This window comes from Episyrphus balteatus, chromosome X (assembly GCF_945859705.1).
Source record: "Episyrphus balteatus chromosome X, idEpiBalt1.1, whole genome shotgun sequence".
NCBI lineage: Eukaryota > Metazoa > Arthropoda > Insecta > Diptera > Syrphidae > Episyrphus > Episyrphus balteatus.
The window spans coordinates 1,960,575-1,984,213 of NC_079138.1; the positions used below are offsets into that span (position 1 = coordinate 1,960,575).

At 28.2% G+C, this 23,639-nt stretch overlaps 1 protein-coding gene across 2 annotated transcripts; it reads right to left on the bottom strand.

The window, feature by feature from the left end:
- Positions 1 to 10,488: 10,488 nt before the first annotated feature.
- Positions 10,489 to 22,131, bottom strand: LOC129920642 (putative uncharacterized protein DDB_G0282129). 2 transcript variants are annotated; one of them, XM_056002080.1, is made up of 3 exons: positions 21,987 to 22,131; positions 10,832 to 13,588; positions 10,489 to 10,768 (listed from the first exon to the last, which is right to left on the bottom strand). In XM_056002080.1, the coding sequence occupies exons 2-3, from the start codon at positions 13,564 to 13,566 to the stop codon at positions 10,561 to 10,563; spliced, it is 2,943 nt and encodes a 980-aa protein (XP_055858055.1). In that variant the 5' UTR covers positions 13,567 to 13,588; positions 21,987 to 22,131; the 3' UTR covers positions 10,489 to 10,560. The 2 variants fall into 2 exon arrangements, with proteins under 2 accessions (XP_055858055.1, XP_055858056.1); XM_056002081.1 differs by lacking the exon at positions 21,987 to 22,131 and adding an exon at positions 16,699 to 16,827.
- Positions 22,132 to 23,639: the final 1,508 nt, after the last annotated feature.

Sequence of the window (23,639 nt, forward strand, 5' to 3'; positions counted from 1 at the left end):
ATAAAAGGTTATGTTATCAGCATGCGTATTAAAGTTAAATCAAATTTGTATGTGCACTAGATCAAAAGATATAACGTGTGTTGGAAAAGAACATCTTTTTACCGTTATCTCCGAATTTTGAATATGAAATTAATTGAAATTTTGTACAATTATAATTTATTTAATTACCTATCTACAGTACAAATTTCATTCATCTATCTATTAAAACAAAAGAGTTATAACAAGTTAAAGTCGTGTCGCGTTTTCGTTTCATCTTGTTTCAAATCACTACGATACTAAAGAAGTTTTCACTTCAAAATAGAACACTATTTACGTTTACAAAAAAAAATTTAATTGGATTGTTCGTAAATCACGACACGATAACATTTGTGCTGTATCGGGTAACGCAGTTGTTTGTCACTTAAAATGTTATTGTCCTAGAACTTATCTCGTATACGGCGTTTTACTTGAACATTGTTTCCAAAGAAATGAGTGCTCAACTTTATTTCAATTCCAGTTAATACCTACTTCTTTAAATAAATGAATACATTTTACATTGTGTCTCTACTAAGGAATAAAATCTTAGTTTCCCTGCGTTACCATGTAAGAACAAACTTTAAGCTACTATAGTTTAAATTAATGTAACTCATTTAGTTTAACCTGTTGTATCTTTTTAAATAAAACATAGTCATTGGTCAGAGGGAATAAGCTAGGAAAATTAATAGCTTCAAAGTCAATGAAAAAGGATGCGAGTGTGTTATTGCGTGACCACAGCATCTGTACCTAAGAAAAGTTTTAAGTAAAAACAAAATTTGTATAATTAGTTTTTAATTCTTATAGTTCTGACAGTAACAAAATTTTGTAGTTTGCTTTTCAATTAGTTTCATATTTACAATATAATTAAATATTTACAACTGCGTTACTGATTTCACTGCGTTGTTTTAGGTTTTAATTTTAAGGTTATTAAATTCAAAAAATTTAGAAAACAGTCATAAAATATAGAAATATCATTCAAACAGCATCGCTGCAAATAATAAAGTATAACCAACACATTAACTAGAAAAAATAAAAAAAAAAAAAAATAATGAGTAATAAGTACCAAATAGATAAATTCATTTGCCAATTAATAATAATAATAATGAAGTGAATGGATATTGGAATGATGCAATTATGTACTTTATACGAAACTCATTTTTTGCAAATATCTTTCCCACTTCGTGATGGCAGGGGCCGACATGCAGCGCGGCGCATGAGTTGCACAATTTTTCTCTCCCCAGCGTGATATTTTTTTTAAAAGAACCTTTCATTAGCTTTTAAACTACTTAAGTGGTCGGAAACAAAATAACATTTGTTTTGAATGTTTTGAGTGTGAATAAGCCAATATAAAATCACATAATTTTTTAGTAAAAAATAACTAATAAATCGTTTATCATCCAGTTATATTGTATTTGAGTTAAAATTTGGACCAGGATATCAGCGACCATTTGAATATGAACCCAGTTTCTAAAAATAATTTCTATTATCCCAATCCTAATGAACACTTCGCCTTGGCCACAGTATCATCGCTTGAAGATTCTGGCAGTATTCATAGTGACATAACTATTGATATGGAAAGACAGGATTCAATCACAAGTGACAATAATATTTCAGCGGTATTTTTAGACCTAGATGAGAATGTGGAGACTGTGTCAACTGGTTGGACATTTTACTATCAACGTCCTCGACCTAAACATCCCTTTTCACCTCGTCAGAAGGATATGTACAATGAAGACGACGACGAAGAGTCTTTCATTTTACAGGAGATTGCAGATTGCATTCTTGGATTAGTTTTCATCGGCACAGCGATTGGTTTTTTAATTTATGGAATGTCCATCTAATTCTTATAACAATGTCTACATATTTGATTGTACCTATGAATAAAATGTATCCAATAACAAAATATATTAATAAATGTTGAGAAATATTTAAATATTATTTGGAGACTGTGTTGTTTTTCATTTTCGTCGTAGAGAGACTGTACCAATATCAATAAATAAATTATAAATAAATGGAACTGACAGTTAGTTAATTTAATTGCAGCAATAATTCCAATAAGTTTTTACATAAATTGCTGAACGATGATGATGAATAATGAGTTTGTGTGGTACTTATTTTTAGATTTTATTGTTTGTTCTTATAGCGGATTTTTTTCAGGAAAATTTCTTGAATCAATGATAAGAGAATAAAGAACTACAGAATAAAAACTAACAATGAAGGTGTGTGCTTTAGATTCACAGGACGACCCAAAAGTATGTATATACCTTTGAATAAACTATTAAGGTACTAAAGGAAAATGAGAAATTAGTGAAACAGAAAATAGTTACAAAATTGTTGAAAATGATTATTTTAATAGTCAAAATTTGCCAAAACAAAATAGTTTTAAGTAACTATTAAAATAGTTAAGATTGACTATTACGTAGTAATTTCGTAACTATTAAAATAGTCATTTTATAGTTAGAAATAACTATTATAATAGTCACATGCCTCAGCAAAATAATTAAAATTAACTATTTTGTATGGTTAAAGAAAACTATCTTGTAAAAGTTTCAAGTCGTGTGGTACCAAAGTAGAGACTTTTGTAAAAAAGAATAATTGAAGCTGTTGTTTGTTTAATTCTTTTTAAACAAAAGTCTTTATTTTTCAAAAAATTTTAAAATAGTTTAGTTATTCCGATGAAAATAATGAAAAAATAGTTAAAAATGACTATTTTTATCCTGAGATATAGACCAACTATTGTTAAACAACTAAGAACTGTTTTAGTGGTTCTCAGGTGTCGTAACAGCCACCAGTAATATGCTGCTGTTGAAAATACGCTAGGGTCACTTGATTTGATACTTTAAAATCGTTACGAACTTCCATCATCAATCACCAAAATCTGCAGCAGTCAATTTTTTAATGTAAAACTGACATGTTTTTGATAGTTTAAAGGATTTTCTGGAGAAAGAACAAAAAAAATAAAATGCACGACTGGGTCGCACGAACTTGCTCTTAGAGTTAAAGTTGCTTAAATTTTTAAGACTTTTTATATAGAAATTTGAAAAAAAAAAAATAAAATAAAATCTGAAATTAAGTTGCCCTCCAAAACAAGTATGCAGTTTTGATTGATATATTAAGATGCATTTTTAGAAAAAAAATTTTAAAAATCGTTAGAGCCGTTTTTTAAAAAACTAATTTTTTATAAATAATTTTTTGGAAAAAAAGTTTTAAAATAAAATTGGTATGCCATTCTTTAGAAATCACTAATCAACATCTAAAAACAAAATTTCAAAAAAATTCAATGTCCCGTTTTCGAAAATTTGATTTTTCAAAAAAAAAATTTCAAAATTTTTTTAAAAATCCAAAAATTATTTTTTTCAAAATCTTATTTTTGGCTTATATTTAAATTATATAAATGCTTCTTCAAAAAAAGTTTGGTTGAAATCGAATAAGCAGTTTCGGAGATAATCGGATTTGAAAAAACGGTTCTATGGCAGGTACCGTTAATAATGATTTAAAAAAAAATTTTTTTTCATTACAAGATAGACCTTAGCTCAAAACTAACATTTGAATTTTTTAAACAAAATCGTTAGAGCCGTTTTTGAGATATTTCAATTTTACTTAAATCGGTATATGACAAGTACCGTTATTTTTGGTCCAAAAAAATTAATTCCAAAAACCCCTCTGGAAAGTCGCCAAATAACGCTACATACCAAGTTTGGCATTAATCGGTCCATCCGTTTAGGCTGTAGCTCCTTATACAGACAGACAGACAGACAGACGGACTTCCGGGACCCACTTTTTTGGCATTGTCTACCATCGTAATGTCATGGAAAAATGTTATCTACCTATATCGCAAGTAAAAAATCATAACAACTATGTTCACATTTTACACCATGCGAAAATATCTCCAGGTAGAATTTATAAGAAAACATATTTATTTAGTTTTAAAAATTAGCACAAAAGTTGACTTTTCCAAAAAAAATTTGAATTAAAATTTCAGTTTGGAATTTTTATATTCAAAAACTAATTCTTTTCTATCAAATTTAAACTTTGTACATTAATCGAAAACGATTTTACCGTCGTAATATTTTACAAATTTAGTAAATTTAAACAAACCTTTGTCGCTTTCAACAACAACTGTAAACAATATTTTTGTTAAATTCAAATTTATCAACTTTTATTTTTCTCCTGGTAAAAAAAATTATTTTTTAGATTTTTAAAAAATATTTAATTAATTTTTAATTTTTTGTTGAAAATTTAACAACATATTTGAATTTTATCAAAATTTCGTTTTTATGTGTTGAATAATATTTACTTAAAAATGGCATGCCAACTTATTTTTTGTACATATCTACATACAAAATTATTTATTAAACAAAAAACGGCTTTAACGATTTTCGAAATATTTTTTATAAAAATTCCTTTTTATACAAGAAATCAAAAAACATACTTGGTTTTGTGTAAAAGATAATTTAAAAATTATAAAAACAGATTCTATTTTTTTTACAAAACTTATGAAATTCCTTAAAAAATCAAATTTTAAATTTTCCCTAATTTTAGACTTACTTTTACCAAGAGCAAATAGGTACATGCAACCAAGTTGTGTATTTTATTTTGTTACAATACATTTTCTCCAAATTTCCAACTTTAAGTTTTTGGCGTAACCCGCAATTCGATGGGCAATCGCAATTCTTCGATTCTTCGTGTTGATGAGCTTAAATTTCATATAGCTAACAAAAGACAAAACAAATCGGCATCGAGATCATTTCAGAGCGGAATAAAATGAAGAATAAAAACAATAAGACAAAAATCCAAACAAAAAAACAACAATTCAATTTTTTTTTACTTGGTATGAACTTTATTGAACATATTTTTTGGTTTTTAAAAAATGTTTACAATGTTTTGTCTCATTACAACTCATGAAAGAATCCAATAACCAGTGCATGGCCCCACATAAATATTCCAGCAGTTATCATGATGATGAGAAACAATACCATTAAAGTTATCAAACGTCTTAACTGTTCGTTGCGTCTTCTCCGAATTATACCACTATCCTGCCGACGATAGCCCTTGCTGACATGATGCTTATTTCGGTTAATAACTCGCTTAACAACACTCATTTTATTTCCAACAGCAGCAATGTACTTTTATAATTATCAAATAGAAGTTTCAAAAACTGAATGCTTCCTCAATCGATCGCTGATTGATAACTACTAATTCAAAATTCCCTAAAGAATAAAACCATAAATCAATACCATATAAGAAAATGGTGCTTTTGTCTTAAACACGATAAACTATAAAGCTTGTTTATACCAACAGCAATATGGTTTTTTACTCTTGTATTCTCTTTCCGGCTTTCAGTCATAAATATTGCTGAAATCTATTCATCTTTTGGAATCTAAATAGACATATACAAGTAAAAGACTATGGTCATCTCGATATCGTTGTATTTGGAGTTGATTGCTAGCTAGAGCGTGAGAATGTGATCTCAAATACGGATACTTTTTGTTTACATAGTAGTGTTCTTTTAAACAAGATAGAGTTTATTTATCTATTCTCAAATTACAAAATGAAAAAAAAAATAACTTGATAGTTTCCGTTTTGGGAACCAAGCTCTTGAACTGGTTTAACGTGAATATGTTAATCTGCAAGTTTGTTTATAAAAGAATTTATTCTCAAGTTATATAATGATATTGATCTCTGGGAAAATCGATTCTACGACATTTTGATTTTTCTGGTATGAGGGGGTTTTCGGTACATTTTTTAAAAGCTAACATACTAATATCTTAACTTCGTTGGCTTTGTACCATGATCATTTCAGCTGAAATAGGCAAAAAAAATCATAATAATTGAAAACTTTTAGTTCTTAATGCGTTTAGTCAATGAGGAGTCAAAATGTGAAAATCTGAAAAAGTTCTGACATCGGCAAAGTTTGAATACAGCATTGAAGAGAGGTTTAGATACTCTGAGTATTAATACTAGTTTGCTAATGTTTGGTCCCTCCCGACAAACAATTTTGGTTCTATAAAGCTTTACAGATGCAATCGTTGCTTCTGTAAAGCATTATAGAAGCGAAATTGTTAGTAGGGCTCATTTTGAAAAAAAAAACGTGTGGGTCTCAATATCAATACATTCATAATATGAACTTTCCTCTTTAACCAGACATAGGATTTAAAAAAAAAAACTACACATTTTATAAATAGATAGATTAGAGTACACATTTTATACGCAGTATTCTGACAGTCGTAGATTACAAGTATGACTTTTTTTTTATAAAACCAATCCCCGAGCTTGCTGGAACGATTCTTAACTTCAAACTATAAAGTGTTTTTTTTTTCAGCTTAAACTTTTTTTTTTAGGGAAATCAGATTATCTTGTTTTAGTTCCATGAGATGCATCATAGGTAATAGGCTTGAAAATAGGCTATGGAAAAATCGATCTTAAAAATTGTGTTTTTGTTTTTTTTTTTTCAACTTTTCTCAATATTTTCTAAAACAAAAATATAGTTTTTTTACACAATCTTAAATAAAAGGTTTTAATCTAAATAACTGCATTCCAAACTTTTCAAAAATCAAAATTTTGTTCGGTAATTTTTTTGATTGAAAAATAAGCTATTTTTTTCAAATTAAAGTCAAAAATCCAAAAATTAACTTTTTCCTCAAAAATAGATAGAAAACATAACAAAGTAATTTTTAACCAAGTTTTGTTAAAATCCAACCATTTTTGTAAAAGATAAAAATACAAAAATCGTATTTTTGCATTTTTTTTTTCAATATTTTTGAGGTTATATAAAAAATGGTTTGAGTAAAAGTTGTAGACACTTTTATTATCTTCAACTTTTGTATTTAACTTTTTTTGATAGGAGGTCTCCTTTTGACAGAAATCGTAAAAAACCACGATTTTTGACACCCCGCTTTTTCGCCCACCCACCCCCATACCTTTTATCCTAAATTCCCCCCCCCCACCACACTGGTCTATTACCACACATCGAATGGATTACTTCCGAGGATGCAACTTACCAAGAAGCTTCGTTGACTTCTTCACCAAATGAACAATGTGTACTAAAAACTTTAAAAATCGAATTCTCGATTTGGTATTTTCTTCTGGCGCTATAATTACCCTTGTTCTAGAGTCTAGAACTGGTATCACAAATTGTACAGAAATAATAATCGTCTTTCCTTTCTACATAAATGTTTGATTTTTTTAGGTCATAAAATTATTTCTTTCAAGCTAAAAGCTTTTGATTTTCCTAGATTTTTAATACCTTGAGAAAAGATACTATCAAGTTAAATTCAGAAACTGTTGCTTACTCAGGTGTTCACCCCCAGCGAAGCCATCTGGGACAATTATTTCTATTTATATGGAGTCCAATCCAACATAATTTTATACGCTTTGCCCTGAAGTGTCTTCCTTGCACAGGTCTTTACAGCTTGCAACCTCATGATTTTTCAGTTAAAGAAAAGTGAATAAATAGGCAAAAGTAGTTACCATTGAAGCAGAGCTATCACTTTTCTCCCAAAAACTACAGATTTTCATTAAAGCAATATCAAATGAAGAACTTATTTTGATCAAAATCTAAGAACATCTTGTTGAGTTTCCAATCCAATAATTATAACACAACTATTTTGATTACACTCTTTATTGAGATTATAATAAGACAAAAAATAAAATACATTAATATGCAATACATATTGTATGTTAATTAAAAAAAATTACATTTAATTTGTATTGAATTTTAAGAAAAAACATGACTTAAATAATTATAAAAATTACACAAAAGTATATTGTGGAAAATGTGGATATCACTTTTTAGTTTCCAATATTATAAGTGTAATACAATTATATCATTATTATCTTTTTTGAGATTATTATAAAACATCAAAAATAAAATACGTTATTACGTATAAAATATTATATGTTGATTAAAAAATTAAGTTAAAATTTGTATTGAATTTAAAAAAACATGGCTTAAATAATTAAAAAAATTGCACAAAAGTATATTGTGGAAAATGTGGATATCACTTTTTAGTTTCCAATATAATAACTGTATTATATCATTATTTTCTTTTTTGAAATTATTATAAAACATCAAAAATAAAATACGTTATTATACATAAAATATTTTATGTTAATTAAAAAATTAAGTTTAAATTTGTATTGAATTTAAAAAAACATGACTTAAATAATTATAAAAATTAAACAAAAGTATTTTGTGGAAAATGTGGATATCACTTTTTAGTTTTCAATATAATAACTGTAATACAATTATATCATTATTATCTTTTTTGAGATTATTATAAAACATCAAAAATAAAATACGTTATTACGCATAAAATATTATATGTTGATTACAAAATTAAGTTTAAATTTGTATTGAATTTAAAAAAAAACATGACTTAAATAATTATAAAAATTGCACAAAAGTATATTGTGGAAAATGTGGATATCACTTTTTAAAACATCAAAAATAAAATACGTTATTATACATAAAATATTTTATGTTAATTAAAAAATTAAGTTTAAATTTGTATTGAATTTAAAAAAACATGACTTAAATAATTATAAAAATTAAACAAAAGTATTTTGTGGAAAATGTGGATATCACTTTTTAGTTTTCAATATAATAACTGTAATACAATTATATCATTATTATCTTTTTTGAGATTATTATAAAACATCAAAAATAAAATATTATATGTTGATTACAAAATTAAGTTTAAATTTGTATTGAATTTAAAAAAAAACATGACTTAAATAATTATAAAAATTGCACAAAAGTATATTGTGGAAAATGTGGATATCACTTTTTAGTTTCCAATATAATAACTGTAATACAATTATGTGATTATTTTCTTTTTTGAGATTATTATAAAACATCAAAAATAAAATATTATATGTTGATTACAAAATTAAGTTTAAATTTGTATTGAATTTAAAAAAAACATGACTTAAATAATTATAAAAATTACACAAAAGTATATTGTGGAAAATGTGGATATCACTTTTTGGTTTCCAATATAATAACTGTAATACAATTAAATGATTATTTTCATTTTTGAGATTATTATAAAACATCAAAAATAAAATATTATATGTTGATTACAAAATTAAGTTTAAATTTGTATTGAATTTAAAAAAAACATGACTTAAATAATTATAAAAATTACACAAAAGTATATTGTGGAAAATGTGGATATCACTTTTTGGTTTCCAATATAATAACTGTAATACAATTAAATGATTATTTTCATTTTTGAGATTATTATAAAACATCAAAAATAAAATATTATAGGTTGATTACAAAATTAAGTTTATATTCGTATTGAATTAAAAAAAAAAACATGACTTAAATAATTATAAAAATTACACAAAAGTATATTGTGGAAAATGTGGATATCACTTTTTAGTTTCCAATATAATAAATGTAATACAATTATATCATTATTATCTTTTTTGAGATTATTATAAAACATCAAAAATAAAATATTTTATGTTAATTAAAAAATTAAGTTTAAATTTGTATTGAATTTAAAAAAACATGACTTAAATAATTATAAAAATTACACAAAAATATATATTTTGGAAAATGTGGATATCACTTTTTAGTTTCCAATATTATAAATGTAATACAATTATATCATTATTATCTTTTTTGAGATTATTATAAAACATCAAAAATAAAATATTATATGTTGATTACAAAATTAAGTTTAAATTTGTATTGAATTTAAAAAAAACATGACTTAAATAATTATAAAAATTACACAAAAATATATATTTTGGAAAATGTGGATATCACTTTTTAGTTTCCAATATTATAAATGTAATACAATTATATCATTATTATCTTTTTTGAGATTATTATAAAACATCAAAAATAAAATATTATATGTTGATTACAAAATTAAGTTTAAATTTGTATTGAATTTAAAAAAAAACATGACTTAAATAATTATAAAAATTGCACAAAAGTATATTGTGGAAAATGTGGATATCACTTTTTAGTTTCCAATATAATAACTGTAATACAATTATATCATTATTTTCTTTTTTGAGATTATTATAAAACATCAAAAATAAAATATTATAGGTTGATTACAAAATTAAGTTTAAATTTGTATTGAATTTAAAAAAACCTGACTTAAATAATTATAAAAATTGCACAAAAGCATATTGTGGAAAATGTGGATATCACTTTTTAGTTCCAATATAATAACTGTATTATATCATTATTTTCTTTTTTGAGATTATTATAAAACATCAAAAATAAAATATTATATGTTGATTACAAAATTAAGTTTAAATTTGTATTGAATTTAAAAAAACATGACTTAAATAATTATAAAAATTGCACAAAAGTATATTGTGGAAAATGTGGATATCACTTTTTAGTTTTCAATATAATAACTGTAATACAATTATGTGATTATTTTCTTTTTTGAGATTATTATAAAACATCAAAAATAAAATACATAAAATATTGTATGTTAATTGAAAAAATTAAGTTTAACTTTTTAATGAATTAAAGAAACAAGACAAACAAGATAGTTATAATATATCATATTATATTATAATATGATTATTCTGCAATGCAAAGATAAAATCTTCGAAAATTTTTTGCAGTTGTATGATAGAAATCGATTGGCTTGGAACAGTTGGATTTTGAAAGCCTGCCATATTGTGCGTTGGCTGTGATGATTGATGGCGATCGGGAAGAGCTCTGAGGTTTCCTTGTTGTGGTTGGTATGGATGATAATAATTATTATTCTGCCTGTCTGACATTATGGTTTGGCGATATTGTTGCGATTGGTATGGTTGATTATTATAATGCTGCCTGTCTGACATTATGTTTTGGCGATTTTGTTGCGATTGGTATGGATGATAATTATGCTGCCTGTCTGACATTGGATATTGGCGAATTGTTTCGAAAGGGGGCAATGATTGGTATTGCTCACCAACACTATCCATTTGTCTGAAAGTGGGTCGATCTGAATACATTTGTTGCATACGTTGATTATTTGTGGAAGAATAGTGATTCTCTGGCATCATGTTATTTGAATAATCTCTGGAAGTTGATTGAGCCTGCCAGGATGGATAAGCTTGATGAGGATGTTGTTGATCATGTTGCATATCTCTGTAATTCGAAGGGGGCACGCAAGGTTGGTTTTGAGCATAAGGGGGAATTGAAGAGGTTGAGAAATGTTGATGAGTTTGATAGCTGGAGCGATTTGAGGAGTAATTTTGCGGAGCATCGAAAGAACCGGGTGGTGGTTGGTAAGGCTGACGCACTGAATTGATATTAGGATTATCCCGGGGATACTGAGAATTACTGTTTACTGGATTTTGTATTGGGTGATTATTTGATGAATTCAAACTTGATTGTTGAATAGTTTCCGTATCTTGTTGCACAATTTCTTCGTTATTTTCTGATTGTTCTTCCTCGTCTTCCTCGTCTTCATCGTCTTCATCGTCTTCATCGTCTTCATCGTCAGCTTCATTTGCATCTTCTATGTTAGAAACAGGTTCTATTTTTACAGAATGAGAAAAAGTGCATTCTTGACAGCTCATAGTAAAAGATCCTTGAGCGTTTGGAATAATATTAATTATATGATCATGATTTGCCCCAGAATTATAAAGGAAGTCAATAGCTGTTCTTGGAGTAGGTGGAACGGCTGCGACAGCCATAGCATTCGGCGGTGGGTGACGAGTTGTGTCTGCGAAAGTTACTCCTTGGCTATTTGGATTAAGTGTTCGCGGAACAGCTATAATATTTCGATTTTGTTCAATCTCTGAACGTTCAGTATTTCGTGTGAAGTTGTTATCAATCTGCTGAACTGTTGTAACAACTTGCTGATGAGCTACCGGGGGCGCAAAATAACCGGTATTAATTCCTTGATTTGAATTAGATGGAATGATCTGTAAGCCGTGACGAGTTGTGTCTGCGAAAGTTACTACTTGGCTACTAGGATTAAGTGTTCGCGAGGTAGCTGTTGAACTGACCATAACATTTCGATTCTGTTCAATGTCTGAACGCTCAGTATTTCGTGTGATATTGTTATCAATTTGCTCAACTGTTGTAACAACTTGCTGATGAGCTACCGGGGGCGCAAAATAGCCGGTATTAATTCCTTGATTTGCATTAGATGGAATGATCTGTAAGCCGTGACGAGTTGTGTCTGCGAAAGTTACTACTTGGCTACTTGGATTAAGTGTTCGCGGAACAGCTATTGAACTGATCATAATATTTCGATTTTGTTCAATCTCTGAACGCTCAGTATTTCGTGTGACATTGTTATCAATCTGCTCAACTGTTGTAACAACTTGCTGATGAGCTACCGGGAGCGCAAAATAACCGGTATTAATTCCTTGATTTGAATTAAATGGAATGATCTGTAAGCCGTGACGAGTTGTGTCTGCGAAAGTTACTCCTTGGCTACTTGGATTAAGTGTTTGCGAAGTAGCTGTTGAACTGATCATAATATTTCTATTCTTCTCAATGTCTGAACGTTCGGTGTTTCGTCTGACATTGTTTTCTATGTCTTGAACTTTTGTAGCAACTACTTGCTGATGAGGTACGTTTCCTTGGTTTGAAGTAGTTGGAATGTCTGCAGCAGGAATTAGCATTCTCGAAGTAGCTGCTGAACTGACCGTAATATTTCGGTTCTTCTCAATGTCTGGACGTTCGGTGTTCCGTCTGAGATTATATTCTCTCTGCTGAACATTTGTAGTAACAACTTGCTGATGAGATACAGTTTTAGAAGTTTTTTCATGGCTTGAAGTAGTTGGAATGACTGCTGCTGAACTGACCGTATCATTTAGAGTCTTCTCAATGTCTGAACGTTCGGTATTCCGTCTGAGATTGTTGTCTATCTGCTGAACATTTGTAATAACAACTTGGTGACGAGATACTGGGGCCGTAGTCAAAACTGAGGGAGAATCACTCTCCGCTTTTTGAACTTCACAACTCTTCTTTAAAAGAGATTGATCTTGTAAAGAAGTGGAGGGTAAAATACTTTTATTTTCTTTAGATTGAGATTGATGGATCTTGTAAAGAAGTGGTTCATAAATGAGTTTCTGTACATTGGAAGAAGCAGTTGTAGTCTTCTTATTCACACTTTTTGTTTCATTTTGTGTGCTCTTTGCGTTTAGTGAGCCGCCAATTGTTTTTATGTGGTCTACGAACTTGTTGTAGACCAACTCCCAGTTCTCCGGTGCAGTACATTGAAGCTCGTCTTTTAAGGCCATTCTTAAATAATGGTAACCCGGGTGATTGAGAATGAACTCTTGAACTTCCTTAAACACTTCTTCTATTGGGTATTTTGGATCGTTTGATATCTGACGAGTATCGCCACCCATCTGGCCTGAAGTCGTTGGCTTCTCATTTTGACTTCCGACGCTACGAGTTATCTTTGTTAATGAAGCACCAGAATCACCAGAATCACCACCTGCATCAACATGTCTCTTATTGGTTTGAGAGCTACATGAACTTGTCGATTGAGGTTTTCCATGAATTGAACATGTACAAGGATCCATGAAACATCCGATACAAAATTCATTGTTGTCTTCCATTTCTATCGTCTATCAATAATACCTGCAATTGGAGTTTAATTTAGAAGAAATTTTGAAATGAACATATCGAAAATACAGAAATAAAAGACAGAATGTTCTACTGAATCGGATGTTCATAAATGTAGGTACTTGCTCTGAAAGCTTGAAAGTGGAAAAGCATTTAAATTGTATCGTCTCGTTTCTGCGTGAAAAGTACATTTTTTTTAAAGATTTTATTTTCTCTTTCAGATAACTCTGAAACGCTCAGTAGGAATTGAAATATAAATAAATGGGTGTCTTAAAGATATGTAACTTGATTTCCGTTCAATCAAAATATTGCTCTGCAGATTCGTGGTTCAGACAAAAACGGAACGATAACATAAAAGCATATATGTACAGAGTTTTGCAATTCTGTCTGTCTGCCTGCTCGTCTGTTTGTATGCGCCTCTGAAAGAATATTTGTTTACGAATTACGATCAAAATAGTGTTTTGATTTATTGAATTAGACAAAAACTGCAGGTATTTTTTCGTAACTAAAAAATATGGCGCATCATGATGTGTGTTGCTGGTGTACAATAGGGTGCTCGTTATTTTAAAATATTTAGAATTTGTATGCTCCCAAGGGCTTATATTATTGGAAATTTAATTCTAACCCGAGCCTCTAAGCGGTTGAAGTTTCTTGTAGGGTTTTTTGGACCTTGTTCGATCAATTTTTAATTCCAGCCAAACATACGCGAGTTATATGAAAAAGTAAATTTTTTATAAAAAACTATATGACTCTAGGTGCGATTGTGCAAAATGTGATTTTGTACTCGTGCTTTTAATTAAATTTTTTGCAATATTTTCATTTTCTTCAAAAGTTTAGTTTTTTTAATGTCATCAAATAATCAAAAAAATGTATTTTTCTTTAAAAAAATCATTTTTTTTCGTCAATTTAATTTATATCCAAGAAAAATGATTTTTCCCTAAAAATTGAATTTTTTTTTACAAATTCCTGAGTCTTCGAAAATTTGTTTTATTTTTCAAAAATTTCCCTTTTTTTAAATATCATTAGATCCAAATTTTTCTTCGAAAACTTAATTTTCTTCAAAAAATTGATTTTTCTTCGAAACTTTAAATTTCTTTCAAAATAGTTAAGTTCGTAATAACTACTACTAACTGAACTACTGATTCAAAAAAAATTATTTTTTTTTTCGTTCATAGTTATATCGAAAATATTGTTGGAAACGACGAAAAATATTTCATGTTTCCCATATGATTTAAATAGGAAAGAATGGGTTTTTGAGTTTGGAATTTTATAACTTGTTAATGGTTCATCAAAATCATTTTCTTGTATAAAATTGAACACTCTACAAAAAAGGTTATATTAATTTTTTTGAAAAACCACCCCGTTTCGAAGTTTTTCAACTTTAAAATATAAAATGTAGTTCTTTCTTCATTTTTTCCATATTTTTCGACGAAAATATTAGGTTTTTCAAAATAATAATTCAAAAAAAAAAAAAAAAAAAAAAATTCGAATTTTTGTATAATACTCGTATGTTGTTTTTCGGTTTGTTTAACTGTCAAACTCTTAATACTATCAAATAAGTATTTTTCAATAAATTCGAATTATTTACTTTTTCAATTTTTGAGTCCTTTTTTTTTTTTAATTTCATAAAAGCGTTTTTGTTGAGCGTTAAATTTTATATAAGAAAATGATTCATTCAAACCTTTTTGATGAACCATTAAAAAGTTTTAAAATTCCAAACTCAAATACACAACCTTTCCTATGTAAATCATATGAAAAATAGAAATTTGCGATGCGGCAGTACTTATTATTAATATTAAGGCTGTAACTCTTACAGTATTTTTTTAGTCGTTTCCAACAATATTTTCGATATAACTATGAACGAAAAAAAAATATTTTTTTTTTTTTTTTGAATCAGTGTAAATGTAATTTTCTTTGTAACTTAAATATTTAAAGGCTCCAAAATCTTGACACCACTTGTTTAAAATTACAAATGAATAAATGTTTACAAAAGTCAACTGGAAATATAATTTTTTCATCAATTAGATTCGTGTTTTTGTGTAACCTAGTAAGTCACTGTGGTGTATGAGTAACCTTTTTTTTTGTATTGAAAAATCTTATCAAAATTTTATCGATGTGAATATTACACTTATTTAAGTGATTTTTTTCAATGCAGAAAGAAGAGATTTAGACCTTTTTCAACGAAGGTTATAAATTTGAAGACAAAAACCCGAACTTCATAAGTATTTACATACAAAAATAAATTTTGTAAAATAGTTAGTAAAGTTTGTTCTTACAGGATGTCATAATCTAATTCAACCGCCACAAAAAGTAATATTTTAATAAAAAAAAAAAATTAAAATAGCCAAAACACATAAAAATTTAGTGTTGTTTAATTTTGTTAAAATCCAATTATTTTATTTAAATTTAAAAATGACAAGAAATCGTATTCTCAAAAGAAAACCAAAACAAAAAAAATAATTAAAAAAAATCACATGGATTCTTAAATCAGCTCTCATGATTGTATACAATAAACGCTCATTCTAATAAAAAAAAAGTATCGATTTGTTTATGTCACTTTTATAAACATTTTTATGAAAACGGATATTGAAAATCTTTGTCCACCACTATTTTATGAAGATATACCTATTTTTCTTTCAAGAAATAAATAAATGAATATCCGGGAATTGATTTTTGTTCTCGAACATTCCGAATTTAATTACTTCGAGACGCTTTATATTTTATGGCCAACTGGATCTGTATTTTGTATATGCATATGTTTTGCTAGTTCCCATATGAGTCATCTATAAGATCAAATATCTTTATTGGCACGATTTTCAATTTTTAGAAAAAGCACGTTTTCTTTATATTTCCATCCATGCGAAACCGAATCTAATTGAAAGGATTCAAGTTTCAGAAACCAATTACACTTAATGGAAATCGTAATAGTTAGTTAAAGCCTCACAGGTTATGAGTCACCTGTGATCTGTAGGATTCAATTTAATGGTTTTCTTTGAATTCTTTACAATTTCAAATAATTGATAGCAAAATAAGGGATGATCATATAGGTACATTTGAACGAATTGCAAAACTCTTCTAACTTGACTTGATACAAATTTAATTTAAGTAAGTATATTTTCACTTACCACTTTGGAAATATGTATTTGATTTTTCTAAGAAAAAATGTTTGATCACAAAACACACTTCAATCTTTAAGCACAACACTATGTTTAAAAAAAAAATTTTTACACTTTTCAAACGGAAGGGAGGACAAGACTTATCTTTTTGGATTGATCGAATCAACTGAAATTCATTCAAAAGTTTAAGCTGCTCCCCATTGAATTGGAATGGGAACCCATTGGAAAAATGAAACACTTTGAAAAATAAAGAGTAAGTTGAGTACAAGATCTATAGAAGCTGAAATATGAACGAACTTAATGCAAAATACTTTTGTATTAGTGTCAAGAGAAAAGTTAATCATTTTGTAGGTATTTTGTATATTCAGATAAAAGAGCGATTCGGATAGGGATGGAGATGGAGATGTACAAAAGAGTATTTTGATGAACTACTGCAAAAGATGCAAACAAAATCTTCTGACTACAGACTAAGGGCCATTTCACACGCAACCGAAAACCGGATTAATGGCCGGTTAGTCGGTTGCTTGGATTCATTTTGTAGCATTTTACCCGGTTCCCGGTGTCGTGTTGTGTGAAATGGGAATAAGTAGGTATACGTTATTTTGTTGCGATTCTAAAATAATGATTGTCTTAGGATGGGAATGAGACTAGTTTCAAAGCTGTTTTCTGAAGCAAAAAGTTGAAAAAAATATTAGCAGAATATACTGAACGTTTTATGAGTATATTTCTTTTTTCTTATACATTTGGAAGCTGATATTTTCGGATCAATGTCTCGAAACAAGATTTGGTTAACAGATATGAGCTCACAATGAATAGGCCTATCCATTTATGTAAAAAAATTACAAATTTATTTTATAAGGATTTTCGAGAAAAAATCAAGGTTAACCCCTTGCTTAGAAAAATTGTATTTTCAAAAAAGTTCTCCAACCAAATGCATCGAGTGATACATCAAGAAAGGCCTCTTTAAGCTCTATTTATAACCGAAAACCAAAAGATTCTTGGACGTCTGCTGGCTGAATTATTTGCAACCAAAATATTTTTTTTCTTAGATTCGGAAGCAGATATTTTTGGATCAAGGTCTCGAAACAAGATTTGGTTAACAGATATGAGCTCACAATGAATAGGCCTATCCATTTATGTAAAAAAATTACAAATTTATTTTATAAGGATTTTCGAGAAAAAATCAAGGTTAACCCCTTGCCTAAAAAAATTGTATTTCCCATATGATTTAAATAGGAAAGATTGGGTTTTTGATTGTAAATTGTATCGAGTGATAGATCAAAAGAAAGGTCTCTCTAAGCTCCATTCATAACCGAAAACCAAAAGTTTTTTGGACGTCTGGTTGCTGAATTATTTGCAATTGAAATATTTTTCTTTTTTTTTTCTTTTGGAAACAGATATTTTCGGATCAAGGTCTCGAAACAAGATTTGGTTAACAGATATGAGCTCACAATGAATAGGCCTATCCATTTATGTAAAAAAATTACAAATTTATTTTATAAGGATTTTCGAGAAAAAATCAAGGTTAACCCCTTGCCTAAAAAAATTGTATTTCCCATATGATTTAAATAGGAAAGATTGGGTTTTTGATTGTAAATTGTATCGAGTGATAGATCAAAAGAAAGGTCTCTTTAAGCTCCATTCATAACCGAAAACCAAAAGTTTTTTGGACGTCTGGTTGCTGAATTATTTGCAATTGAAATATTTTTCTTTTTTTTTTCTTTTGGAAACAGATATTTTCGGATCAAGGTCTCGAAACAAGATTTGGTTAACAGATATGAGCTCACAATGAATAGGCCTATCCATTTATGTAAAAAAATTACAAATTTATTTTATAAGGATTTTCGAGAAAAAATCAAGGTTAACCCCTTGCCTAAAAAAATTGTATTTCCCATATGATTTAAATAGGAAAGATTGGGTTTTTGATTGTAAATTGTATCGAGTGATAGATCAAAAGAAAGGTCTCTTTAAGCTCCATTCATAACCGAAAACCAAAAGTTTTTTGGACGTCTGGTTGCTGAATTATTTGCAATTGAAATATTTTTCTTTTTTTTTTCTTTTGGAAACAGATATTTTCGGATCAAGGTCTCGAAACAAGATTTGGTTAACAGATATGAGCTCACAATGAATAGGCCTATCCATTTATGTAAAAAAATTACAAATTTATTTTATAAGGATTTTCGAGAAAAAATCAAGGTTAACCCCTTGCCTAAAAAAATTGTATTTCCCATATGATTTAAATAGGAAAGATTGGGTTTTTGATTGTAAATTGTATCGAGTGATAGATCAAAAGAAAGGTCTCTCTAAGCTCCATTCATAACCGAAAACCAAAAGTTTTTTGGACGTCTGGTTGCTGAATTATTTGCAATTGAAATATTTTTCTTTTTTTTTTCTTTTGGAAACAGATATTTTCGGATCAAGGTCTCGAAACAAGATTTGGTTAACAGATATGAGCTCACAATGAATAGGCCTATCCATTTATGTAAAAAAATTACAAATTTATTTTATAAGGATTTTCGAGAAAAAATCAAGGTTAACCCCTTGCCTAAAAAAATTGTATTTCCCATATGATTTAAATAGGAAAGATTGGGTTTTTGATTGTAAATTGTATCGAGTGATAGATCAAAAGAAAGGTCTCTTTAAGCTCCATTCATAACCGAAAACCAAAAGTTTTTTGGACGTCTGGTTGCTGAATTATTTGCAATTGAAATATTTTTCTTTTTTTTTTCTTTTGGAAACAGATATTTTCGGATCAAGGTCTCGAAACAAGATTTGGTTAACAGATATGAGCTCACAATGAATAGGCCTATCGATTTATGTAAAAAAATTGCAAATTTATTTTTTAAGGATTTTCGAGAAAAAATCAAGGTTAACCCCTTGCCTAAAAAAAATTGTATTTTCAAAAAAGTTCTCGTAATCCATCGAGTGATACATCAAAAGAAAGGCCTCTTTAAGCTCTATTCATAACCGAAAACCAAAAGTTTTTTAGACGTCTGGTTGCTGAATTATTTGCAATTGAAATATTTTTCTTTTTTTTTTTCTTTTGGAAACAGATATTTTCGGATCAAGGTCTCGAAACAAGATTTGGTTAACAGATATGAGCTCACAATGAATAGGCCTATCGATTTATGTAAAAAAATTACAAATTTATTTTTTAAGGATTTTCGAGAAAAAATCAAGGTTAACCCCTTGCCTAAAAAATTTGTATTTTTAAAAAATTCATCGAGTGATACATCAAAAGAAAGGCCTCTTTAAGCTCTATTCATAACCGAAAACCAAAAGTTTTTTAGACGTCTGGTTGCTGAATTATTTGCAATTGAAATATTTTTCTTTTTTTTTTTCTTTTGGAAACAGATATTTTCGGATCAAGGTCTCGAAACAAGATTTGGTTAACAGATATGAGCTCACAATGAATAGGCCTATCGATTTATGTAAAAAAATTACAAATTTATTTTTTAAGGATTTTCGAGAAAAAATCAAGGTTAACCCCTTGCCTAAAAAATTTGTATTTTTAAAAAATTCATCGAGTGATACATCAAAAGAAAGGCCTCTTTGAGCTCTATTCATAAGCGAAAACCAAAAGTTTTTTGGACGTCTGGTTGCTGAATTATTTGCAATCGAAATATTTTTATTTTTTTTCCTTACATTTGGAAGGAGATATTTTCTGATCAAGGTCTCGAAACAAGATTTGGTTAACAGATATGGGCTCACAAGGAGGAGGCCTATCCATTTATGTACAAAAATTACAAATTTATTTTTTAAGGATTTTCGAGAAAAAATCAAGGTTAACCCCTTGCCTAGAAAAATTGTATTTTCAACAAAGTTCTCCAAATCCATTGGGTCATACATCAAAAGAAAGGTCTCTTTAAGCTCTATTCACAACCGAAAACCAAAAGTTTCTTGGACATTTGGTTGCTGAATTATTTGCAATTGAAATATTTTTTTTTCTTACATTTGGAAGCAGATATTTTCGGATCAAGGTCTCGAAAAATGTTTTGGTTAACAGATATGAGCTCACAATGAAAAGACCTATCCATTTATGTTAAAAAAAATTTCGAGAAAAAATCAAGGTATTTTTACATCAAAAGAAAGGCCTCTTTAAGCATTATTCATAACCGAAAACCAAAAGTTTCTTGGACGTCTGGTTGCTGAATTATTTGCAATCGAAATATTTTTTTTTTTTTTTTTACATTTGGAAGCAGATATTTTCGGATCAAGGTCTCGAAACAAGATTTGGTTAACAGATATGAGCTCACAGTGAATAGGCCTATTCATTTATGTAAAAAAATTACAAATATATTTTTTTAAGGATTTTCGAGAAAAAATCAAGGTTAACCCCTTGCCTAAAAAATTGTATTTTGAAAAAAGTTCTCCAAATCCATCGAGTGATACATCAAAATAAAGGTCTCTTTAAGCTCTATTCATATTTAAAATCTAAAAAATTCCAGGAGGTTGCTGAATTGGCTATATATTTATAATAATTCCAATCTTTTTTAAAGTTCTTAATTCATTTGTTGTTATAGATTTCTTTGTTTCGCTCAAATATTTCAAAAATTCAACAAAAATTTGGTCATACCACCTTTTGAAATGTATATGTATATTTCTATTGCTGGTACAATTCAATTCCATACAACCCCAGAGCCCCTAAGTTTTTTTTTTTTTTTTTTTATCTTTAAAATGGCTTCTCATGCTTGTTTACAATAAACATTCTTTCAAATAAAATAGTTTCGATTTGTTTATTTTTATGAAAACGGATATTTTAAATCTTTGTTCACCACTATTTTTCTTTCAAGAAATAAACAAATCAATATCCGGAAATTAATTATTGATCTCGTTCCTTTCTCTGTTTACCGAATTTAATTACTTCGAGACGGTTTATGTTTTATGGCCAACTGGATGTGTATATGCATATTACAAGTTCACATATGAGTCATCTATGCTATAAGATCAAATATCTTTCTTGGAATGACTTTCAATTTTTAGAAAAAGCACGTTTTCTTCATATTTCTTTCCATGCGAAACCGAATCTAATTAAAAGGATTCAAGTTTCAGAAACCAATTACACTTCATGACCAAATGGAAATTGTAATGGTTAGTTAAAGCCTCACAGGTTATGAGTCACCTGTGATTGGTAGGATTTAATTTGATGGTTTTCTTTGAATTATTTTCAATTTCAAATAATTGATAGCAAATTAACCCGTTAAGGGATGATCATATAGGTACATTTGAACAAATTGCAAAACTCTTCTAAATTGACTTGATACAAATTTAATTTAAGTAAGAATAATGTCACTTACCACTTTGGAAAAATTTGATTTTCTTAGGAAAAGGTCTACACAATGTTTAAGCACTTTTGTATTTTATATTTTTTATTTTTTTTCAACACTTTTTTTCACACTTTTTTTCACACTTTTTAAAGGAAGGCAAACAAGACTTATTAACTCTGATTGATCGAATCAACTGAAATTCATTTAAAACTTTAAGCTGCTCCCAGCAAATTCGAATGGGAACCCATTGGAAAATTGAAACACTTTGAAAAAATAAAGAGTGTAGTTCAGAACAGAACTCCCTCCTTTCTCAAAAGTTCTAGGTATTGTATAATAAGTTTGAAGAGAAAAGTAACCTCTTTACTGGAGATATAATTATGAAGGAACTAAAGGGAATGTTTGGGATTCGTAAGAAAATCGATCTCGAAACTACAATCAGACTTGAGATTTCGATAATAGAGAGTGCGGAAATAGTCTTTTAGTTTTATCAGATTTCTTAAATGCGAAAATGAAATTTAATAAAATTAAAATCTAACGGTGCCTACCTTCAAAAATAAGTTTTATATAGTTTTTCAAGTTTTTTTTGTATTCATATTCTTTATCGAAATGTGTTTGATGAAAAAAAAAAATAAAATCTGTAATTCAAAGTAATAAATAACATCTTTAATGAAATTGACATCTAAAACAAGTATGAAATTTAATTTTTTTTATTATGATGCATTTTAAGAAAAAAACACATCACAAATGTTAGAGCCGTTTTTAAAAACTTTTTATTTATAAAACATTTTTTAAAAAGTAGTAGTAAAATTGGTATGTTATTATAGAGCACTTAGGGTGGAGTTGCTAGTAGCCGGCCCCTTAAGGATTTTGTCTCATAAAATAAAGCACAGAAACGTCAAATATCAACATTAATTTTTCGGTAAGGTTAAAAAAAAAAGTTAATAATATTTCCCAAAAATATTTTATTTAAGTTTTTGTATAAAAAAGTCCGATTCTCCTAAATACGGCCTTTGTTTCCTATTTTCAAACATCTAGTGTCCCATTTCCGGCCACTGAATTTATTAGGTCAAGCTTAAATAAATTGAATTTTTTTGTTTAAATTTTTGTGTTTTAAGAATTTAGAAACAATTTTGATTGTTAATAAGTTATAACATCAAATGATTCAAAAATGTATTTATTTTCGACCATTTTTTAAACTTTTATCAATAAAAGGGGGCTGAATACAGGCCGCCTTAAAATTACCAAAATTCACATCTTTTTCCTATTTAAAACCTATTTTATTTGAAGAATAATATATATTTAATGAGAAAAACAACATTTCAAAGCATTAGCTCGGAAATTGTTTCCACAAAACACTAATTACGATAGTAGGTTTCGGCAGTAAAATTACAAAAAACCATACCCGATTGGATCACTTCACAAAAAGTTATTTTTCTAAGAAAACTTAATAACAAGAATAATAAGAATATTTTTATTTTAGGAGGGGAACAGCATAAGAGCAAAAATTTGGAATAAATCCTACGAAATCACTAGTTATAACAATTTCTCTAAAAGATGGCCGGCTACTGGAGACGGCCGGAATTAGGCAACTCTACCCTACTAATCAACACCGAAACAAAAAAAAATTAATATCAATTTTTTTTGTAATCCAAAAGATTGTTATTTTTTTTTCAAAATTTATAT